At 37.0% G+C, this 16852-nt stretch overlaps 1 protein-coding gene and 1 long non-coding RNA gene across 2 annotated transcripts; one reads left to right on the top strand and one right to left on the bottom strand.

The window, feature by feature from the left end:
* Positions 1–4615: 4615 nt before the first annotated feature.
* LOC147760429 (uncharacterized) lies at positions 4616–6763 on the bottom strand. Its single transcript, XR_015330880.1, has 2 exons — positions 6165–6763; positions 4616–5699 (listed from the first exon to the last, which is right to left on the bottom strand). It is a non-coding gene; the product is annotated as an uncharacterized LOC147760429 (long non-coding RNA).
* A 5094-nt stretch (positions 6764–11857) lies between these two features.
* Positions 11858–12952, top strand: LOC147760428 (uncharacterized). The gene is made up of 2 exons (XM_087018772.1): positions 11858–11935; positions 12401–12952. Exons 1-2 carry the CDS (start codon positions 11858–11860, stop codon positions 12950–12952), a joined length of 630 nt encoding a protein of 209 aa, XP_086874898.1.
* Positions 12953–16852: the final 3900 nt, after the last annotated feature.

Raw genomic sequence — 16852 nt, 5'->3', positions numbered from 1 at the left:
TTGTTGCACACAGTTCTCCACCAAGTGAGCTTTGTGCATTACCTCGAGGTCTCGACTTTCAAAATAAAACTAAATTTTATTTTACTGCTAATATAAAATACATGATAGATTCAATTGCTCTGAAGTTGTGTTTATTTTCATAATATTAAACATAATATGTAGTTTTATTGTTAAACACTTAAAATATAATATGCACAGGATATCACATCTTTTTGAAGTTTTATAACCTTTTTATATTTTTTCTGTTATGTATGGTCTATTGATGCTTGTAAATCGCATCAACATATATTACTCATGCACAATACTTATTTGTCATTGATTTTGATTCGGGACCAGGTATATGTAGCACTATCACGCCAAAACAGCTGTCATCAAAATAGAAATACTATTTGATGGACAAATAATGTATCTGATCATTTCGATCCAACGCTGGCTGCGTGGTAACTCTGCTAACTTGCGTACAGGCAGACTCTCGGACGCTGGTTCGAGATACAGTAGCTACTGTGTCGTTTATTTTTGCAGAATTAATTTTTAAAAATTGCGATCGGTTACTATAAGAGGAAACTAGCACGTACGGAGGGTGGGCGGGTCAGTCACGGAGCAGTCGGTAGCGTGCATGGATGCAAATGAGACACTCAAAGCGTCATCAACCTTGGTAACGCAAAGTCACGGGTTCGAGTCCCGGATGAGGCACGTCAGTCCATCACGACAACAATCTGGCCCCCGAATCGGTTTGTCACGAGACGAGAACGAAAGAGGGCTCTCGTGGGACTTAGCAAATTACCTTTTGCATAAAACTACGGTATACTTTAGAAAGTTTACATCTTCGTTCGACAATTATATTTCCTTTCTCTTCAGTTTAAAGTCCTTATATTGGTGCCGCAGAGCTTGAACTTAAATTGAGCTATAACTAACTCCGCATTGCTTGCATTTCATCAAATTGTGCTATCTTCTTGGAGGGATTATCACAGAGCAAACTTTTGATTTTTTTACAAAAGTCCTTTTATCAGGCACACGTTTTGTCTTTTTATTCTCGTCCTTTCCTGTCTTGGGCCCTTGCTTCTCAAGACTGTTCATATGTTCATACAGTACCCGAGGCAAGTCAGCAGTCGACATTTGAAAAAGTAAAGACTAGTCAATACTAAAACTAACGAGGTGTGAACAGCTGTGGACATAAAACGTGCTCTACAACGTCAAAGGTGAATCCAAACGTTATCTCAATGCAAAACCAAATGAAAATAAAAGCATCCGAAGTCATCTTACTAGGAACGTACAGAGCAGGCGTATCAATGAATACGATCCAACTAGTTTTGATTCTGTAGCTTTTCCGGTATTAAAGCACTCCATACCACCTGTTAACCGTGTTTGGTAGAAAAAACGGTATCTCCTCGGCGGAATTATTTGCCAAATATGTTTTATTCAAAATGTCCATGGCTGCAATCGCACCAGTAAGGAAACTCGCACGTACGGAGGGTGGGCGGGCCAGTCACGGAGCAGTAGGTAGCGTGCATGGATGCAAATGAGACATCCAAAGCGTCATCAACCTTGGTAACGCAAAGTCACGGGTTCGAGTCCCGTATGAGGCACGTCTGTCCATCACGACAACGACCTGGCCCCCGAATCTTGATGTCACGAGACGAGAACGAATGAGGGCTCTCGTGGGACTTAGCAAATTACCTTTTGCATAAAACTACGGTATACTTTAGAAAGTTTACATCTGCGTTCGACAATTATATTTCCTTTCTCTTCAGTTTAAAGTCCTTATATTGGTGCCACAGAGCTTGAACTTAAATTGAGCTATAACTAACTCCGCATGGCTTGCATTTCATCAAATTGTGCTATCTTCTTGGAGGGATTATCACAGAGCAAACTTTTGATTTTTTTACAAAAGTCCTTTTATCAGGCACACGTTTTGTCTTTTTATTCTCGTCCTTTCCTGTCTTGGGCCCTTGCTTCTCAAGACTGTTCATATGTTCATACAGTTCCCGAGGCAAGTCAGCAGTCGACATTTGAAAGAGTAAAGACTACTCAATACTAAAACTGCCGAGGTGTGAACATTTGTGGACGTCATCGTGCTCTACAACGTCAAAGGTGAATCCAAACGTTATCTCAATGCAAAACCAAATGAAAATAAAAGCAGACGAAGTCATATCTTACTAGGAACGTACAGAGCAGGCGTATCAATGAGTACGATCCAACTAGTTTTGATTCTGTAGCTTTTCCGGTATTAAAGCGAATGTATTTTTTTTTATTCTCTCCTCTTACGGTCTCGCTAACAGTAAAACCCGCCTGTTGTGAACCGCCTCTGATCCCATTGTACTCTTTAATAACATGGGTAAAGCCAAAAGCAATTTTAATATAAAACAAAATCCGAGCTTCTAGTCGGGTTGTCAAACACGACTTCGTGTACATCATGAACTTTACCGTTCATGTCGGGGAATGGGGATGCATGGGCTGAAATGCGGCACCCAGATTATCGTTTGCGACAGCAGGTCTACACATGTACACCCCATCTGGCGCTCTCCGTGACGAGGTTGAAAGTTTCCATCTGATCATTTCGTACCAACCGAGCTGTCGTGGTTGCGTGGTAACTCTGCTGACTTGCGTACAGGCAGACTCTCGGACGCTGGTTCGATCGGTTACTATAAGAGGAAACTCGCACGTACGGAGGTTGGGCGGGTCAGTCACGGAGCAGTAGGTAGCGTGCATGGATGCAAATGAGACATTCAAAGCGTCATCAACCTTGGTAACGCAAAGTCACGGGTTCGAGTCCCGGATGAGGCACGTCTGTCCATCACGACAACGACCTGGCCCCCGAATCTTGATGTCACGAGACGAGAACGAATGAGGGCTCTCGTGGGACTTAGCAAATTACCTTTTGCATAAAACTACGGTATACTTTAGAAAGTTTACATCTGCGTTCGACAATTATATTTCCTTTCTCTTCAGTTTAAAGTCCTTATATTGGTGCCGCAGATCTCGAACTTAAATTGAGCTATAACTAACTCCGCATGGTTTGCATTTCATCAAAATGTGCTATTTTCTTGGAGGGATTATCAGAGAGCAAACTTTTGATTTTTTACAAAAGTCCTTTTATCAGGCACACGTTTTGTCTTTTTATTCCCGTCTTTTCCTGTCTTGGGCCCTTGCTTCTCAAGACTGTTCATATGTTCATACAGTACCCGAGGCAAGTCAGCAGTCGACATTTGAAAGAGTAAAGACTACTCAATACTAAAACTGCCGAGGTGTGAACAGCTTTGGACGTCATCGTGCTCTATAACGTCAAATGTGAATCCAAATGTTATCTCAATGCAAAACCAAATGAAAAGAAAAGCATCCGAAGTCATCTTACTAGGAAAGTACAGAACAGGCGTATCAATGAATACGATCCAACTAGTTTTGATTATGTAGCTTTTCCGGTATTAAAGCACGACATACCACCTGTTAACCGTGTTCGGTAGAAAAACGGTATCTCCTTGGCGGAATTATTTGCCAAATATGTTTTACTTAAAATGTCCATAGCTGTAGTCGCACCAGTAATTAAGAGCTTGTCCACGAGAGAACCAGCCCAGGGTGGCAAGGTGGGGGTCAGCGGATTTCAACCAAATTTGTTGTATGGAGGCATATTAGGAAGTTATTCATGAGTGAGGAAGGAATCCCAAAAATATCCTTTCTTCAGAGAATTATAGCCTATTATAAGTCATGGCTTATGTAGCCTCTTTGAGACTCCATTTTTACCTTGGAAAAATAATGATATATTTTGTGTAAATTAAACAAAAATGGAGAAAACTAAAAAATATTAGACCTTACAAACATTGAAAACAATCATTTGGCTTGCCACAGATATATGTAGAATTCAGATAAGACCCTGCTTGGGCGGGCCACACCCATTTATAACACCCCTCCCCCCAAAGTCCAATTTTGATACTACCATCTTTAATTGCATATATCTCCATCTTCACAGGGTTTACAGCTATAAAACTGCATGAATATTTTAGGCAGATATGGATCACTCCAAATCAAGTTTCAAAAGTTACTGCTGTATTAAAACAGGTACTGAAAAATACCCCCAAAGTTGGCCATTTTTAAGGCAAAAATCGTGGTGGATTCATTCAAGTCTATGTAGACAATGGGTTTGATTAATTTATTAAACCATTTTGCTCTACAATGATGTTACTTAATTAATAGGACTGGTGAGCATGGAAAGTAGATGTGTACTAATGAATATCAGGTCAGTGGGTCATAGGTCAAGGTCACTGGGCTTCATATTTGTAAATTGCCATATATGGACTTTTTAATTTGTATGGACAAAAAGTTTAGAGGAAATAAATCTTAGATTCTGTTACTTTGGATAGGCACTGGCAATTAACTTGAGAGTTTACATGATAATTTTAATATATATATTTTTAATATCAATTTGGTGAATACAAATTAAAATCTTAGTTTAGTAGCGATTTCCTTTTGGTGCAATATTTATTATATAGAGATATGCCATAGTATTTATGAGAGCAAAGCCAGAACAAATCTTTTTTTTAAATTAAAATTATCAAGAGGGTTTTTTATTCATCCACACCACTTTTTGGTGACTATTTATGAGCATAAAGAAACTAAAAAATTATTCAATTTAGTTTATTGTTGTCTCAGATGAATAATTACAAATAATAATAATAAAAAAATCACAAAATTATAATACTGCAATACATGCAAAGCAATGCAACATTAGTTGTGATCATCACAAACTATATCATAATGTAGCAAAACAAGATAATTTTCTATTCAAAAAGCAAAACTAACACAACCACAAAATATATCCTGGTGTTATGAAACATCTTTGCAGTTTTATATCAAACATTACAGCTCATAACATCAAAGTTTTTAATACATTCAAAAATAAATGCCGATTTTTTCTTCCTGAATAGTCTGTTACCCTCCTTACTGACATTTCAATCTCATCTTCATGCTCACAAATGCTACGTTCTGCTGGCCTGTTTCTTGTGCCCTTCTACACTCCTTCAGTAAAAACTCCTTTACTTTATTTGAATATAGTTTCAAAGGTTTAGATGACTTTAAAGCTCATCCATTGTGTAACTCAGTGAGATATTCAAGAGGGTGGAGTTCTCTCACAGCTGATGTGCTTTAAGTTTTTCTTTAGTCAGATTGTTGACCCACTAGACTTTAATTTGATCAAAAGCTGTTTTTTGGCACATTTCATAACTTAAAAAAAGGACCATACAATTACTCTTCAGTCTTGGTAGCAAAAGATTTCAGAGAAGACTTCTCTGGACAAGAAAAATTTCCTTGTTTGTGATCTTGCTTGGTATAGTCCCAGTTGACACATTTGCCTTTGAAAAACCCAAATTAACTTTAACATCAGCATCACTCATGTTAAAACTGCTCAAGGAAGGGAGACACCTTTTCTCATGTTGTAGGAATCAAGAAAGCTAAATTGTTGTAACTGGACACTCCAGTCCACGCAGGTTTGGAAGATGTCTGTCTAGCTGGATGTAGAAAATGGCTCCAACTGCAGAAACTAGGGCCTCATGCATCTCCTCAGCATTTGTTATATTGTGGCTTTCATTTACATACATGTCTTTCTACAACAGCAGTCATTTCCACACTAGTTTCAGTTTCTGCAAGGCTTTGGACTCTTTTGCTGACCATAAGATCACTGTGTGTCAAATAACACTTCTCAAATATGCCTGAAATATACATATAGCTTACTATAGACACATGAAAACACTTATCTGAAAGTTAATTGATACATTGATGAAAAATAAATTATTATCCCATTTGTCCATGTTTTATAAGTAAGGCATGGTTTCGAATATTAATTATGATGAGCCTAGCAATTTTGCCAAGACCAGCCATAGCTTCAATCTAATTCCAATTGTTACCCTTAAATTTATTTTACCCAAATACCATTAAACCTACATAAATACCCACACAAATATAGCTTAAAAGATAAAATTATCACAGGTCCTTAGGCTGCAATTTCATTATTTGAAAGGGGGCATTTTCTTTCAAAAAAAAAAAAAAGAAAAAGAAAAAAAAGAAAAAAAAATGGACCGCTTACCATTAAAAAATTACACCTAGATAATTTTTCTGAGTGAACTTTTTTTCTGGCTTTTAGCCTGTATTAAAATACAAACAAACCCGTTTCTTACCTGAACCAAGTGGTACCAGTACATTCAAATGGCTTTTTGTCTACACTGGCATCTGCAGGTTAATCCCATGACATATTTCGTTATAGGCTCGTTTTTCCCTGTGTGGATGGTTTCCAGCACAAACCAAGCCCATATCCCAGTGCTGGTCACATGGTGTAACCCATTCATTCTCCCAAAGATACTTGGAAATGTCCAATTACGATCATCGGAGACAAAAGAATCCACACCTGACAAGAATCAGTTTGCTTTCGTAACTCACGCTGTTTTGCTTCATGTAAACGCGACGAAGATGACTGTTAATATCTCTGTTGCAATTTCTCAATACACTACATGTTTTTTATATCTGTACACAGAGTATAAACCACATGATATACGACTTCGTTGAGGAAGATTTGCAAACAAACAGTCTGCAATTTCCGCCATGTTGGATAATGACGTTGTGTTGTTCTGACGTTAGTACATTAGTTTCACATGATTTTAAAATGTGTTAGATGCTTGTTTCAACCAGAAAAAAATTAAAATAAGTAAAATGAAAATAAAAAGTTCAACTTACAGTGTTTTAAACCATTTGTTGACTTGAAAGAGATAGCTGAAGTTGAGAGCACCGATATATATGTGTCCGGATATATTTACGAAAAATGAAGAAATTAGGTCATGTTCTATCTGTTACAACGGACAAGTTGTAGAACAGCAGTAAGTTTTGATTTCATGTACAAATAGAATAATGAGTTATCTGTTAGTCCTGAACACGCTTTACCCCAAAGACCTGTGAAGATGAAGATATTGTCAAAAATAGAAGGGGGGTGTTAAAAGCATGTGGTTTGTAGGCCTGAGAAAAACGCTTGGTTTGTTACCATGGAAACGAAGAGAGTGAAAAAAGTGTATATCATTTTAATCCCCTATCTTTATGTTAAAATATATATCCAAACTAAATCATTTAGTGACACCTGTATAAACTTTAAGGCCAATCAATATAACCCTGTTTTTCAGAAGAATTTTTGGTTGATAATACCCCCAAATTGTCACTGGCTATATCTCTGTAAGTAGGGATTTTTTTCAGGAAATATTGTAGCCTCAGGTATTGTTCATATAAAGGTTCAAACCCACCAAATATGATGTAAATCCGTTCACCCCCACCTTGCCGCATTTTCTACATTTGGTTTGGTTTTCTCGTGGACACACACTTAAACATCTGAATGTATTTTTTTTTATTCTCTCCTCTTATGGTCTCGCTAAAAGTAAAACCCGTCTGTTGTGAACCGCCTCTGATCCCATTGTACTCTTTAATAACATGGGTAAAGCCAAAATCAATCTTAATGTAAAACAAACTCCGAGCTTCTAGTCGGGTTGTCAAACACGACTTCGTGTACATCATGAACTTTACCGTTCATGTCGGGGACCTAATAACCGGTATATTAAAATCCGTTATTGCAGAGTACATGGCTTTTTCTGTGCGTGTACAATGCGGGTAAACATATGGTTATGTGCGTTGTTTTACTGGTGGAAGCAAAAAAAAAAATTTTGCAAGAGCCAAACTTGATTGTACATTGGATGATCGACACTCATAATTATAATCACTCTCATGATATGGCTACATTTGTCTGCCAAGTTAAATTGGCAAGAATGACATTTTTTTCTGTACTGATCTACCTTGTTGGAAGAAGACATAAAGAAAGTTTTAGTACCATATGGTAAATAAGAACATTTATTGAACTAAAGCGATAACACATCTTCATATCAGATTCAAAAATCAACTATAAATATGCCGTTAATAATTCAAAGAAATATAATAAATTCCATGCTACGTACAAACGGGGGGTTATTGCAATTGTTCTGAGATCTATGCCTGCCATTTGACTTTTCGGCCTAATATGAAAGGGGGTTATCTCTTTAGAAAGCCTGATGTCTTCGATATTGTGCATGTTAAACACAGTGGCGGATTAAGAGGGCGGGTCAAGGGGGTCCTGACCCCCCCCCCTTCGATTTCTGAAAAATATATTACACCAATATTCCCCTTTTGAAATAAGAATTTTGACTAGCTAAACCATGGTTCTAAACCGTACCAAATGGTACTGTTTGCTCTCCAAAAAACCATTTTTTGTCGGGTCCGTTGAGCAGGCCCCAAACCGCACACCAATGCTTCGCATCCGAGGCCTGTCGTTCCGAATCCCCCTTCTAATAATCCTGGTTCCGCCCCTGTGTTACACTTTTTATATATACTATTTATATATACGGGTATAACCGCAAGTTAATTATAAAATTTTTGTATGATGTTCGCATTCCAATTGGCCCGTGAAAGCCTATGGCTGATTTTTCATTATTATTTTATATATCACCTCCATGCATCTCCGTCTGACACCAATGTCACGTATAGAAACCATTTGTGGTGTTTTGCATGAGAATCCGTACTATATTAGTATAAAAACAAACAAAAGGCATAGGCTTTTTAACATTGGTTTATTTTATTATGCTAATGACATCCATGGTAGCGTTTCGCCAACATCTCAAACATATATTCTACAACACTCCACACATCTGTGAGCCGTACAACATAATCGGAAAGAAACACAGGAATTTGGAACATTAAGGTAAATCAAAGCATGTACTACTTTTTCCATCTTTATTATTGTTAAGTGTAATAGAAGACCCATGGGGTACACTTACAATTTGCACTTGGCTTAAATCTGTAGAATATATTGAAGTAGAAATAAAGGTACCTTGACTACTTTTTGCAAAGCTAACAGGTGAAATATACTTTTAGAAAGCTAACAAATGGAAATATAGTTTTAGAAAACAAACAAATATTTCTCTGTTGGGAATAGAATAATAATTGGGAACATAATAATGAAATGTTATATTTTACGCTGCTGCATCATATAAAATTATGCTATATATCAGATTAAATATGTGTGCCATACATTATTTCAAACATTTGGACGTGTTATGGGACTCAGTTGGCAAAAAACGAGTGCATATGAAGTAGTCAAGGTTATAAATGATACGTGAGCTATTGGGTGGATGGGTTTTTATAACCTAGACTGGGTTCCCATACCTAGATCGATCTAACAGAGCTGAATTGCTTTTAGTTTAAGCGGCTTGAGTTTATTGCAATTTAGCGAGAATCCTCTTGGATATAGATCGAACCACGGTTAGCACGATAGGGTCTGGGAATGGTCCCCTAGATTTGTTTCGTTCAGAGTGAAGACAACTGCAGGATGAAAAAAATATATTAGTGATATATAACTATCCGCGACATGTGTTTTAGTCTATTTTACAATGCGGGTAGTAATAACAGTCGGTTATGTATGTAGTAATACTGCTAATACAGACACAGCTTTTTTGCACGGCTGTTTTGCTGCATCATACAATGCGGGCAGACTGCCGGTGTGGCAGGAGCGCACGTCCTAGTAACGAAAGTCCGCCCTGAATGCAAGTATTGCTGGGGCATGCATTGCTGGGAATGGAAGTCCTAGGGCATACGTTACTAGGATTCAGTGTCGGTAGGACGAATGCTCCTAAGTAATGCAAGCTCTACGTGTAGTAATGCACGTCCTAATGGGACGTGCGTTCCTAACATTTTAGTAACGCATGTCCTATATAGTTTACACCAAGATATGACATGAATAAATAGATAAAGAGATATACTAGATTTAAAGATATATTAAACGTTTGCTTTATTTAGCGTCCCTGCTTGAAAGGACATCTCATGTGGCTCTTGCGACTCGCAAGGCAGACTTTCCTCTATCTCAACGACCTCCACGGCCTCCGTAACACCCAAAAATCGTAGGCTTAACACAAAACACGGGATTAATTTTTCGGTTTACAATCGCAGAAATTGAAAAATAACCCCAGACTCAATGGAAATTTGCTCTTGGATAGAGGATTTAAAACAAATCATATATAATGTTCTGTAATATTCCTTTGGTATTTTTGCGCTTTGAGATTAAATACAAAACAAAAAACAGTTGTAAGTGTAATAATCAAGAATATTATACATTAAAAACACCAACAAACAGTAACCTACAACAAGTTATCCTAGGTGGGCGTAGGAGGTGAGGTCATGTCAAAGGTAAGTCTCGAACCCAAGCATGTACAGGGTAGCAGGGAGTTCCATGAATACTTACCTTATGGTATTATACGCTAACCACTACACAGACGAGCTGAAATTGAGGACTCCACATTTTTTGTCTTATATATGGCTCATCAGAAGGATTTTCATATAATCTATAATTATAATTATTTAATCGTATTATTGCATTAGGATAGGACTTTCAAAAGGCCGGACTAACATTACTGTCATAGGTGTAACAGGAATAAAAGTCCACCAGTAATACAAGTCCTACCTACTCTAATTATGAGCCAGGAACCTAAGTCCTGTAGGACTACTATTCCCAAGTAATGTTAGTCCTACTGACAACCATTTCCAGGAACCGAGGTCCTACGGACTACGGAACTACGGACCTCGGTTGCTGGGGGACTTGGATTACTAATACACCGGTTTAAAACATAGATGCCGATCAGATTCATATATTGGTTTTCTTCTCCAACTTATATAATGGAACTTAATGTTTATATCAAGAAGAATGCATGCAAACATATTGTTGTATGCATGTTTGTCTGTGTGAGTGTAAGTGCGCAGTGCGCGCGAGTGAGTGTTTATGGCCTTTTTGTAAGTGCTAACTTGAGTAACACATTTCATACATTCTACATTATTTAACAGACATACGTAGACAGACAGACAGGCAGAAAGACAGACAGACAGTAATATACGCACGTGTAGACCTGGTGCTATTTATCCACAATGGTGACCACGATTTCAAAGAAATTTTGACTGAGATTTTAAAAAAGTAGTATTAGCACTCTCACTTGTCTTTTGTATAGAAGTATATGGACTTGTGGGAGCCCAGTTATTAAACAGACCAGTTTTCCTTAAATCTTATATTCAGAAATCATAATACCTGTTCAAATAATGTAGCATATCAAATATTTCGAAATGGATGTATTATCACATACACAAACATGTTAAAATGATTTGAAAAGGATGTAGATATGTTACAAAAACCGAACAACACGCAACGTCTGATCATCACCTGGCGTCTTTATCATGCTAATTACCACCATGGGATGGGAAAGCTTTTCCAACATAAAATAATTATTGCGTAGTTTTCTCTTATTCCTTTGCTGATCAACGAAGTCGGTAGAATACATACGATTGTTTGGGACAGCCAAGGTAAATCACCACGTTTTTGTTCTTTGCGTTTGTGGATAAAAGCAATGTACTTATAAATAATTAATAAATACTAATACGATCCATAAAACAGTACAACTCGCTACAGAACTACACGCTATAACACTGTCCCTGATGTGAGACAGGTTGCGCCTTCCGCAGTCAGTGAAGATCTCTGGGCCCTAATGTAGACGGCCCCTACACCCTTCGGTTGAACCAAGGGGGGTCACGGTCCAAGATGTCCATATTGGTCCAACTGACGGTGTGATCAGGTGCCTTGAGCAACATAAATGTGTTGAAACGCCTCCTCAGACTCACCAATGAACTGCTGTATATAGGCCTGCTGATTAATTATATTAATAGGAGAATGTGATATGGTTTTGTGAGCGACCATAACGAGGGGTTCAATTGATATCTTTCAGATCTTGGAATATAACCTCTGTAAGAAGACTTGCACCCAACCAAGATGTTCTGCAGTCTATTGAAAACCATTTCCGTTGCCATGTTGGCGAGTGGTTCCACACTGGTTATACAGGATAAAAAGGTATAAAAATTACCTGTGATGACTTACCAAAGTTTTTTCTTTATGTAATGAAATATTTCTCGGATAAGGCATGAAAAAAAAAAAAAAACAAGTTTGTCAATTTTTGTTGTTTGGTGTTACAAAAACATCCAATTTGGCTAAACTAATGTTGAATTGGAAGGTCAGTGTTAGCAGTTCAGGTTCATGTTTATAATTCAATAGTAAATACTAATAAGATCCATAAAACAGTACTGCTCGCTACAGAACTACACACTATAATTCTGTCTCATATGTGAGAAAGCCACGGGCAGTAAACAGTGATGCTCTGAGCACCGACTAGCAAGACACATAAACACACACACACACACACACACAAAAAAAAAAAATTATATCATTATAATAGATAAAATAACATGGGAACATTAATAACGGTGAAAATTGATAGAACCTTAATCATAAGATGATGATTGCATGTTTCTCTTACAGGTACAAGAAGAGACACCAAGTGATATTTGGACTGCCAAATGGAGATTTGTCATAGCCAACTTGGACATAAACGGAGATGGAAAGCTGGATAAAAACGAGTTTGTAAATATGATGGCAGCAAGAGTACGAGTAATAACGAAGTCTGCCGAGAAGGAAGAGAAAATGAGAGCTTATTTGCAGACCGTATGGGACAAGTGGTGGAAAGAGATTATGAATGACGATAACTTAGAAAGCATTACCGCAAACGACATGATCAAAAACAAAGCCGAAATTACTGCAAAAATGGTTGAGGAACATAATCTGGACATCGAAGACAAATGGGCTCTTACGTTCTTTGAGCTGGTGGATGCAAACGGGGATGACACTCTTGATGCAAAAGAGTATGACAATTTTCTCAAGATTTTCCACGCTAAATTTTCTGCAGAAATTTTCTCTGAAATGGATTCCGACAAAAATGGTGCTATTAGCAAATATGAAATGGTTATAAAGCATTTGCTGTTCGATGCAGGTGACACCATGGAAGGGGCATATTTCTACGGGAAAGTAGTCTAATTCAATGGCTCTCATACTGTCTCAATAAGTGTACACTTACGAGGTCAAGAGTCGAACAACAGATATAACCAGAATAATTTTATTTTGTTTTATTATCAAGCTGAAATAAATGTCGAATCAGCCTAAAATTACACTAGAACTTTGCATAGTTAAGCTGTTTAAGATAAAATGTAAGAAATTTTCATTTATAAAAAAAATGATATTAAAAACTACGGCTAGATATTTAATATTTGCAATTTACATTAAAACCTCATTTTGATACATGTTAAATTGATCTTCTTGTTAGCCTGTGTCAAGGTTTGTTTTCTTCTCCAGCTCAATGTCTGACATACATGCACAGTACCCGTGCTTTGACGTCCAACACGTGACGGAGTTAAGCACACTGTTAATTTGTCATTGTCTGAACCAAAACTTTTATCTCAGCTAAGACGGATATCCAAGCAAAAATGGTTAATAACCAATACCTAGACATGGAATTTAAATGGGCTATTACGTTCTTTGGGCTGGTGGTTGCAAACGGAGATGGAATTCTTGTTGGTAAAGAGTTTCCTCAAGATTTCCCACACTCCGCTTTCCCCAGAGATTTTCTCTGACTTAGCTACAGCAATGGTGGCATAGGTAGGAGTGAAATGGTAATAAACCACGTGTCTTTCCTCACAGGTAACAGTAAGAAGACGGGGGAGATCTTTATGGAAAAATAGAGTAATCCAATTGCAGGGGATAAGGGATAAGGGAACCGTGCATGGGGGAAGGACCATTTGAATGATCCTTGGCCTTAGTTAAACGCGCTCTGAAAGCTTTGAAAGTGTAACAAAGGAAAATAATGTAACAATAAGTATACATCATAAAATTTGAAATGGTCTTATTCTTATCTTGTTTCTTGAGAAATAAGGCCCACTTAAACATGTCTTGAACTTCCATGCTTTGACTTTCTTTACATGACAAACTTACTTAAATAATGACTGCATGCTTATCTATCAACACATTGACCCCCAAGCGACCAAGCTATTTTACTGACTAAAATGACCAAGTGGGGTCATCTATGACCCCATTGTACACTGTATACAGGGATCCTTATTATAAAAGGCTGGCTAGGGGTTTATCACACCTATAACTACTCCCAGCATTTAAGACATGTATTTCATAATGATCTATTGTAGTAAGTATTTGGTAGTAATACTTCTACTGCACGAAATAACCAAACAGAGATTTTAAGAACAACATTACAACATTATTTAGACGGTCCTTGTCAGTTCCCACCTGCAAAAATATTTCTCTTTTTTGCCACACCAAATGAAAATGTATATCATGGAAAATAAATCTGAGTAAAAAAAGACTTATGTTGAGCTAGCATCCTGCTAACATCAATAAAAATAATTAGTTAACTTGCTAATTAGTGAATACGCTAATACTGGTAAGGAAGTCATCCTACTCAGTACTCATTCAATCTACCTATGTTACTACCATAGGCCTCTTTCATAGACTTGTAAATACTATACACTGATACATGTAACTTTTGACTGTTGGCACTGTAACAATTAAATTATTAATTAAAAAAACAGAACTGCATGTAATGATATTGCTAACTGGGATTAACATACTAAATAAGAAAATAAGAATGAGAAAATAAAGTGTATACCCGTTCATATTTAAATAATCTCCTTCTTCTAAAGATCATTTTTTCATCTAAATATACATGTACTGTCATTGCGCAGAATGTGGTAAGTGAGACTGAATGCAAATTCTAAACATTAAACAACCTATCTTAAACTGGAAAAAAATAATAGGTGCGTATATAAGGCCTCCTCTCTATTTCTTTTTGCTCACTTCACTTTCTTACACAGAACGATACGGGTACTCTAACGACACCATTTTAGCACACCCAGTCGCAGGAAAAGGTAATTATTTCAACGATAACGTAAACTTCTCTGGCTTTGGGTATTTCAACGTTTCCATCTATCCTTTTATAACGATTAGCACACTTGGTCGGGGGTAAGGCAAATTATTTCAACGCTAAAGTAACGTAAACTTCTCCGGCTTTGGGTCTTTGCAACGTTTCCGTCTATCCTTTCTCTTACACTTTCGTATGTACTTCGTGTAAATTTGTTATCAATTTTTAGGTTATTTTGTATTTAAATTTGTTTTCAGTATTTTTCTCTACAATTTTTGTTCTGTTATTTATTTTGTTTTATTTTATTTTCTTTCAGTTTTACGTTTGAATTTAATAAAATTCAACCAGTTAGAGACTTCCTTTATTTGACTGAGTGCAGCTACATGCAGAGTTTCATGAAATAGAAATAATAAATAAATTAATTAATAATAAATTTATTTTAAGTCTAAAATCCATTTAAAATGTTCAGTAGACTTTACATAAAATATCATAAATAATACTACATAAAATATCATAAATAAAATCTAGGTAAAACAGCCATTATTCCATACAATTAAATGCAATTAATACAAGATTTATAAAACCAATTAAGAGTTAATCAAAATATTTCCTAAAAAGGTATGTTTTGAGTTCTTTTTTAAAATGTTTGGTAGACTGAATTGCTCGGATTTCCAGCGGTAATAGATTCCATTCCTTTGGACCTGCAGCTTTAAAAGATATATCACCGTAGGTTTTTAATCGCATTTTTACTGGGCTGAGTAGCAATTGGTCTACAGACCGCAGATTTCGCATTGGAACATAGTGACTGACTAATTCATTGATGTAGATTGGTGCCAATCCATAAAAAACATAGAAACATAACAATGGTGACATATTACCTGATTCACACACCTGATATATTCGCGCGCTTTCAAAACACATGGCCTACATGTATACCTGGAGACACGTTTTTTAAGGGAATCTTTCCCCCTATTTAATCTTTCTCAATTTGAGTTTATGAAGATTTCGAGCAAATGTTCCCTCTTTAACCCAGCGAATTGGTGTACGTGTGTGTGTGTTTGTGTGTTTGTGTGTGTGTGTTAGAGAGAGAGTGAGACAGAAAGAAAGTGCGTGTGTGTGTGTGTGTGTGAGAGAGAGAGAGAGAGAGAGAGAGAGAGAGAAAGTGTGTGTGTGTGTGTGTGTGTGTGTGTGTGTGTATGTGCTCGCACGTTTGTGTGGGAGTCTATAGGATAAAGAGTGGATCAAATGATCAATTGATGTTGCTGTAACCAACATTATCCAATATTTGATTCGAACTGCGAAAGATAGAGAGAACATCACCCAAGCTTCCCTATGTTTCCCGTGGTTTCCTGGTTCCCTGGTTTCCCCATATATATATATATATATATATATATATATATATATATATATATATATATATATATATATATATATATATATATATATATATATATGTATATGGAGAGAGAGAGAGAGAGAGAGAGAGAGAGAGAGATGAACATAGTGATGAAGACTGCTGTTTCTTGAACTAGGGACCCGTCTATTTGGATTAGTTGAAGCTTACCAAACCCAGGGGCGGATTTAGGCCGTCTTCTGGGTCTTCTGGAAGACGGTCAGATTTTTGAGTTAACATTGACGGGTATCTATTTTTTCTGTCGGAAGACGGTCAAAAATGGAGGATGGATCAACAAAGATAATTTGGAAGACTGTCAGAAAATATCTCTGGATCCGGCCCTGAAACCACCTCATCTCCTGTTTTTCTTAACTTTCGTTAACACGCCCTAAGTGTTAAAAACATACAATGCTTTTTTAGGAGCCTAATTGAACGAAATGAATAAAATGTAAAATGTTAACGATAACTGTAACATAAGTCGGTCCCACTGAAAAAAATGTGGTACGCACAGGTATTGCGCCACTGATACCACAGCAGCTCAAAAGTTTTTTCTCCAATTTGACTTTGCCATTATACCCTTACCCCTATGACGGCACTTAGGAATGCTGCACGTGCA

This window comes from Lingula anatina, chromosome 8 (assembly GCF_051362555.1).
Source record: "Lingula anatina isolate TDL-2025a chromosome 8, LinAna3.0, whole genome shotgun sequence".
Lineage (NCBI taxonomy): Eukaryota > Metazoa > Brachiopoda > Lingulata > Lingulida > Lingulidae > Lingula > Lingula anatina.
The sequence above is the reverse complement of the archived record's forward strand: the minus strand, read 5'-3'. Positions and strand labels throughout refer to the sequence as shown.

Excerpts from the sequence above, each read along its gene's own strand:
- LOC147760428 (XM_087018772.1), top strand. The coding sequence starts at position 11,858 with ATGTTCTGCAGTCTATTGAAAACCATTTCCGTTGCCATGTTGGCGAGT. Across the intron at positions 11,936-12,400 it reads TGGTTATACAGGATAAAAAG|GTACAAGAAGAGACACCAAG; the intron begins GTATAAAAATTA and ends TTTCTCTTACAG.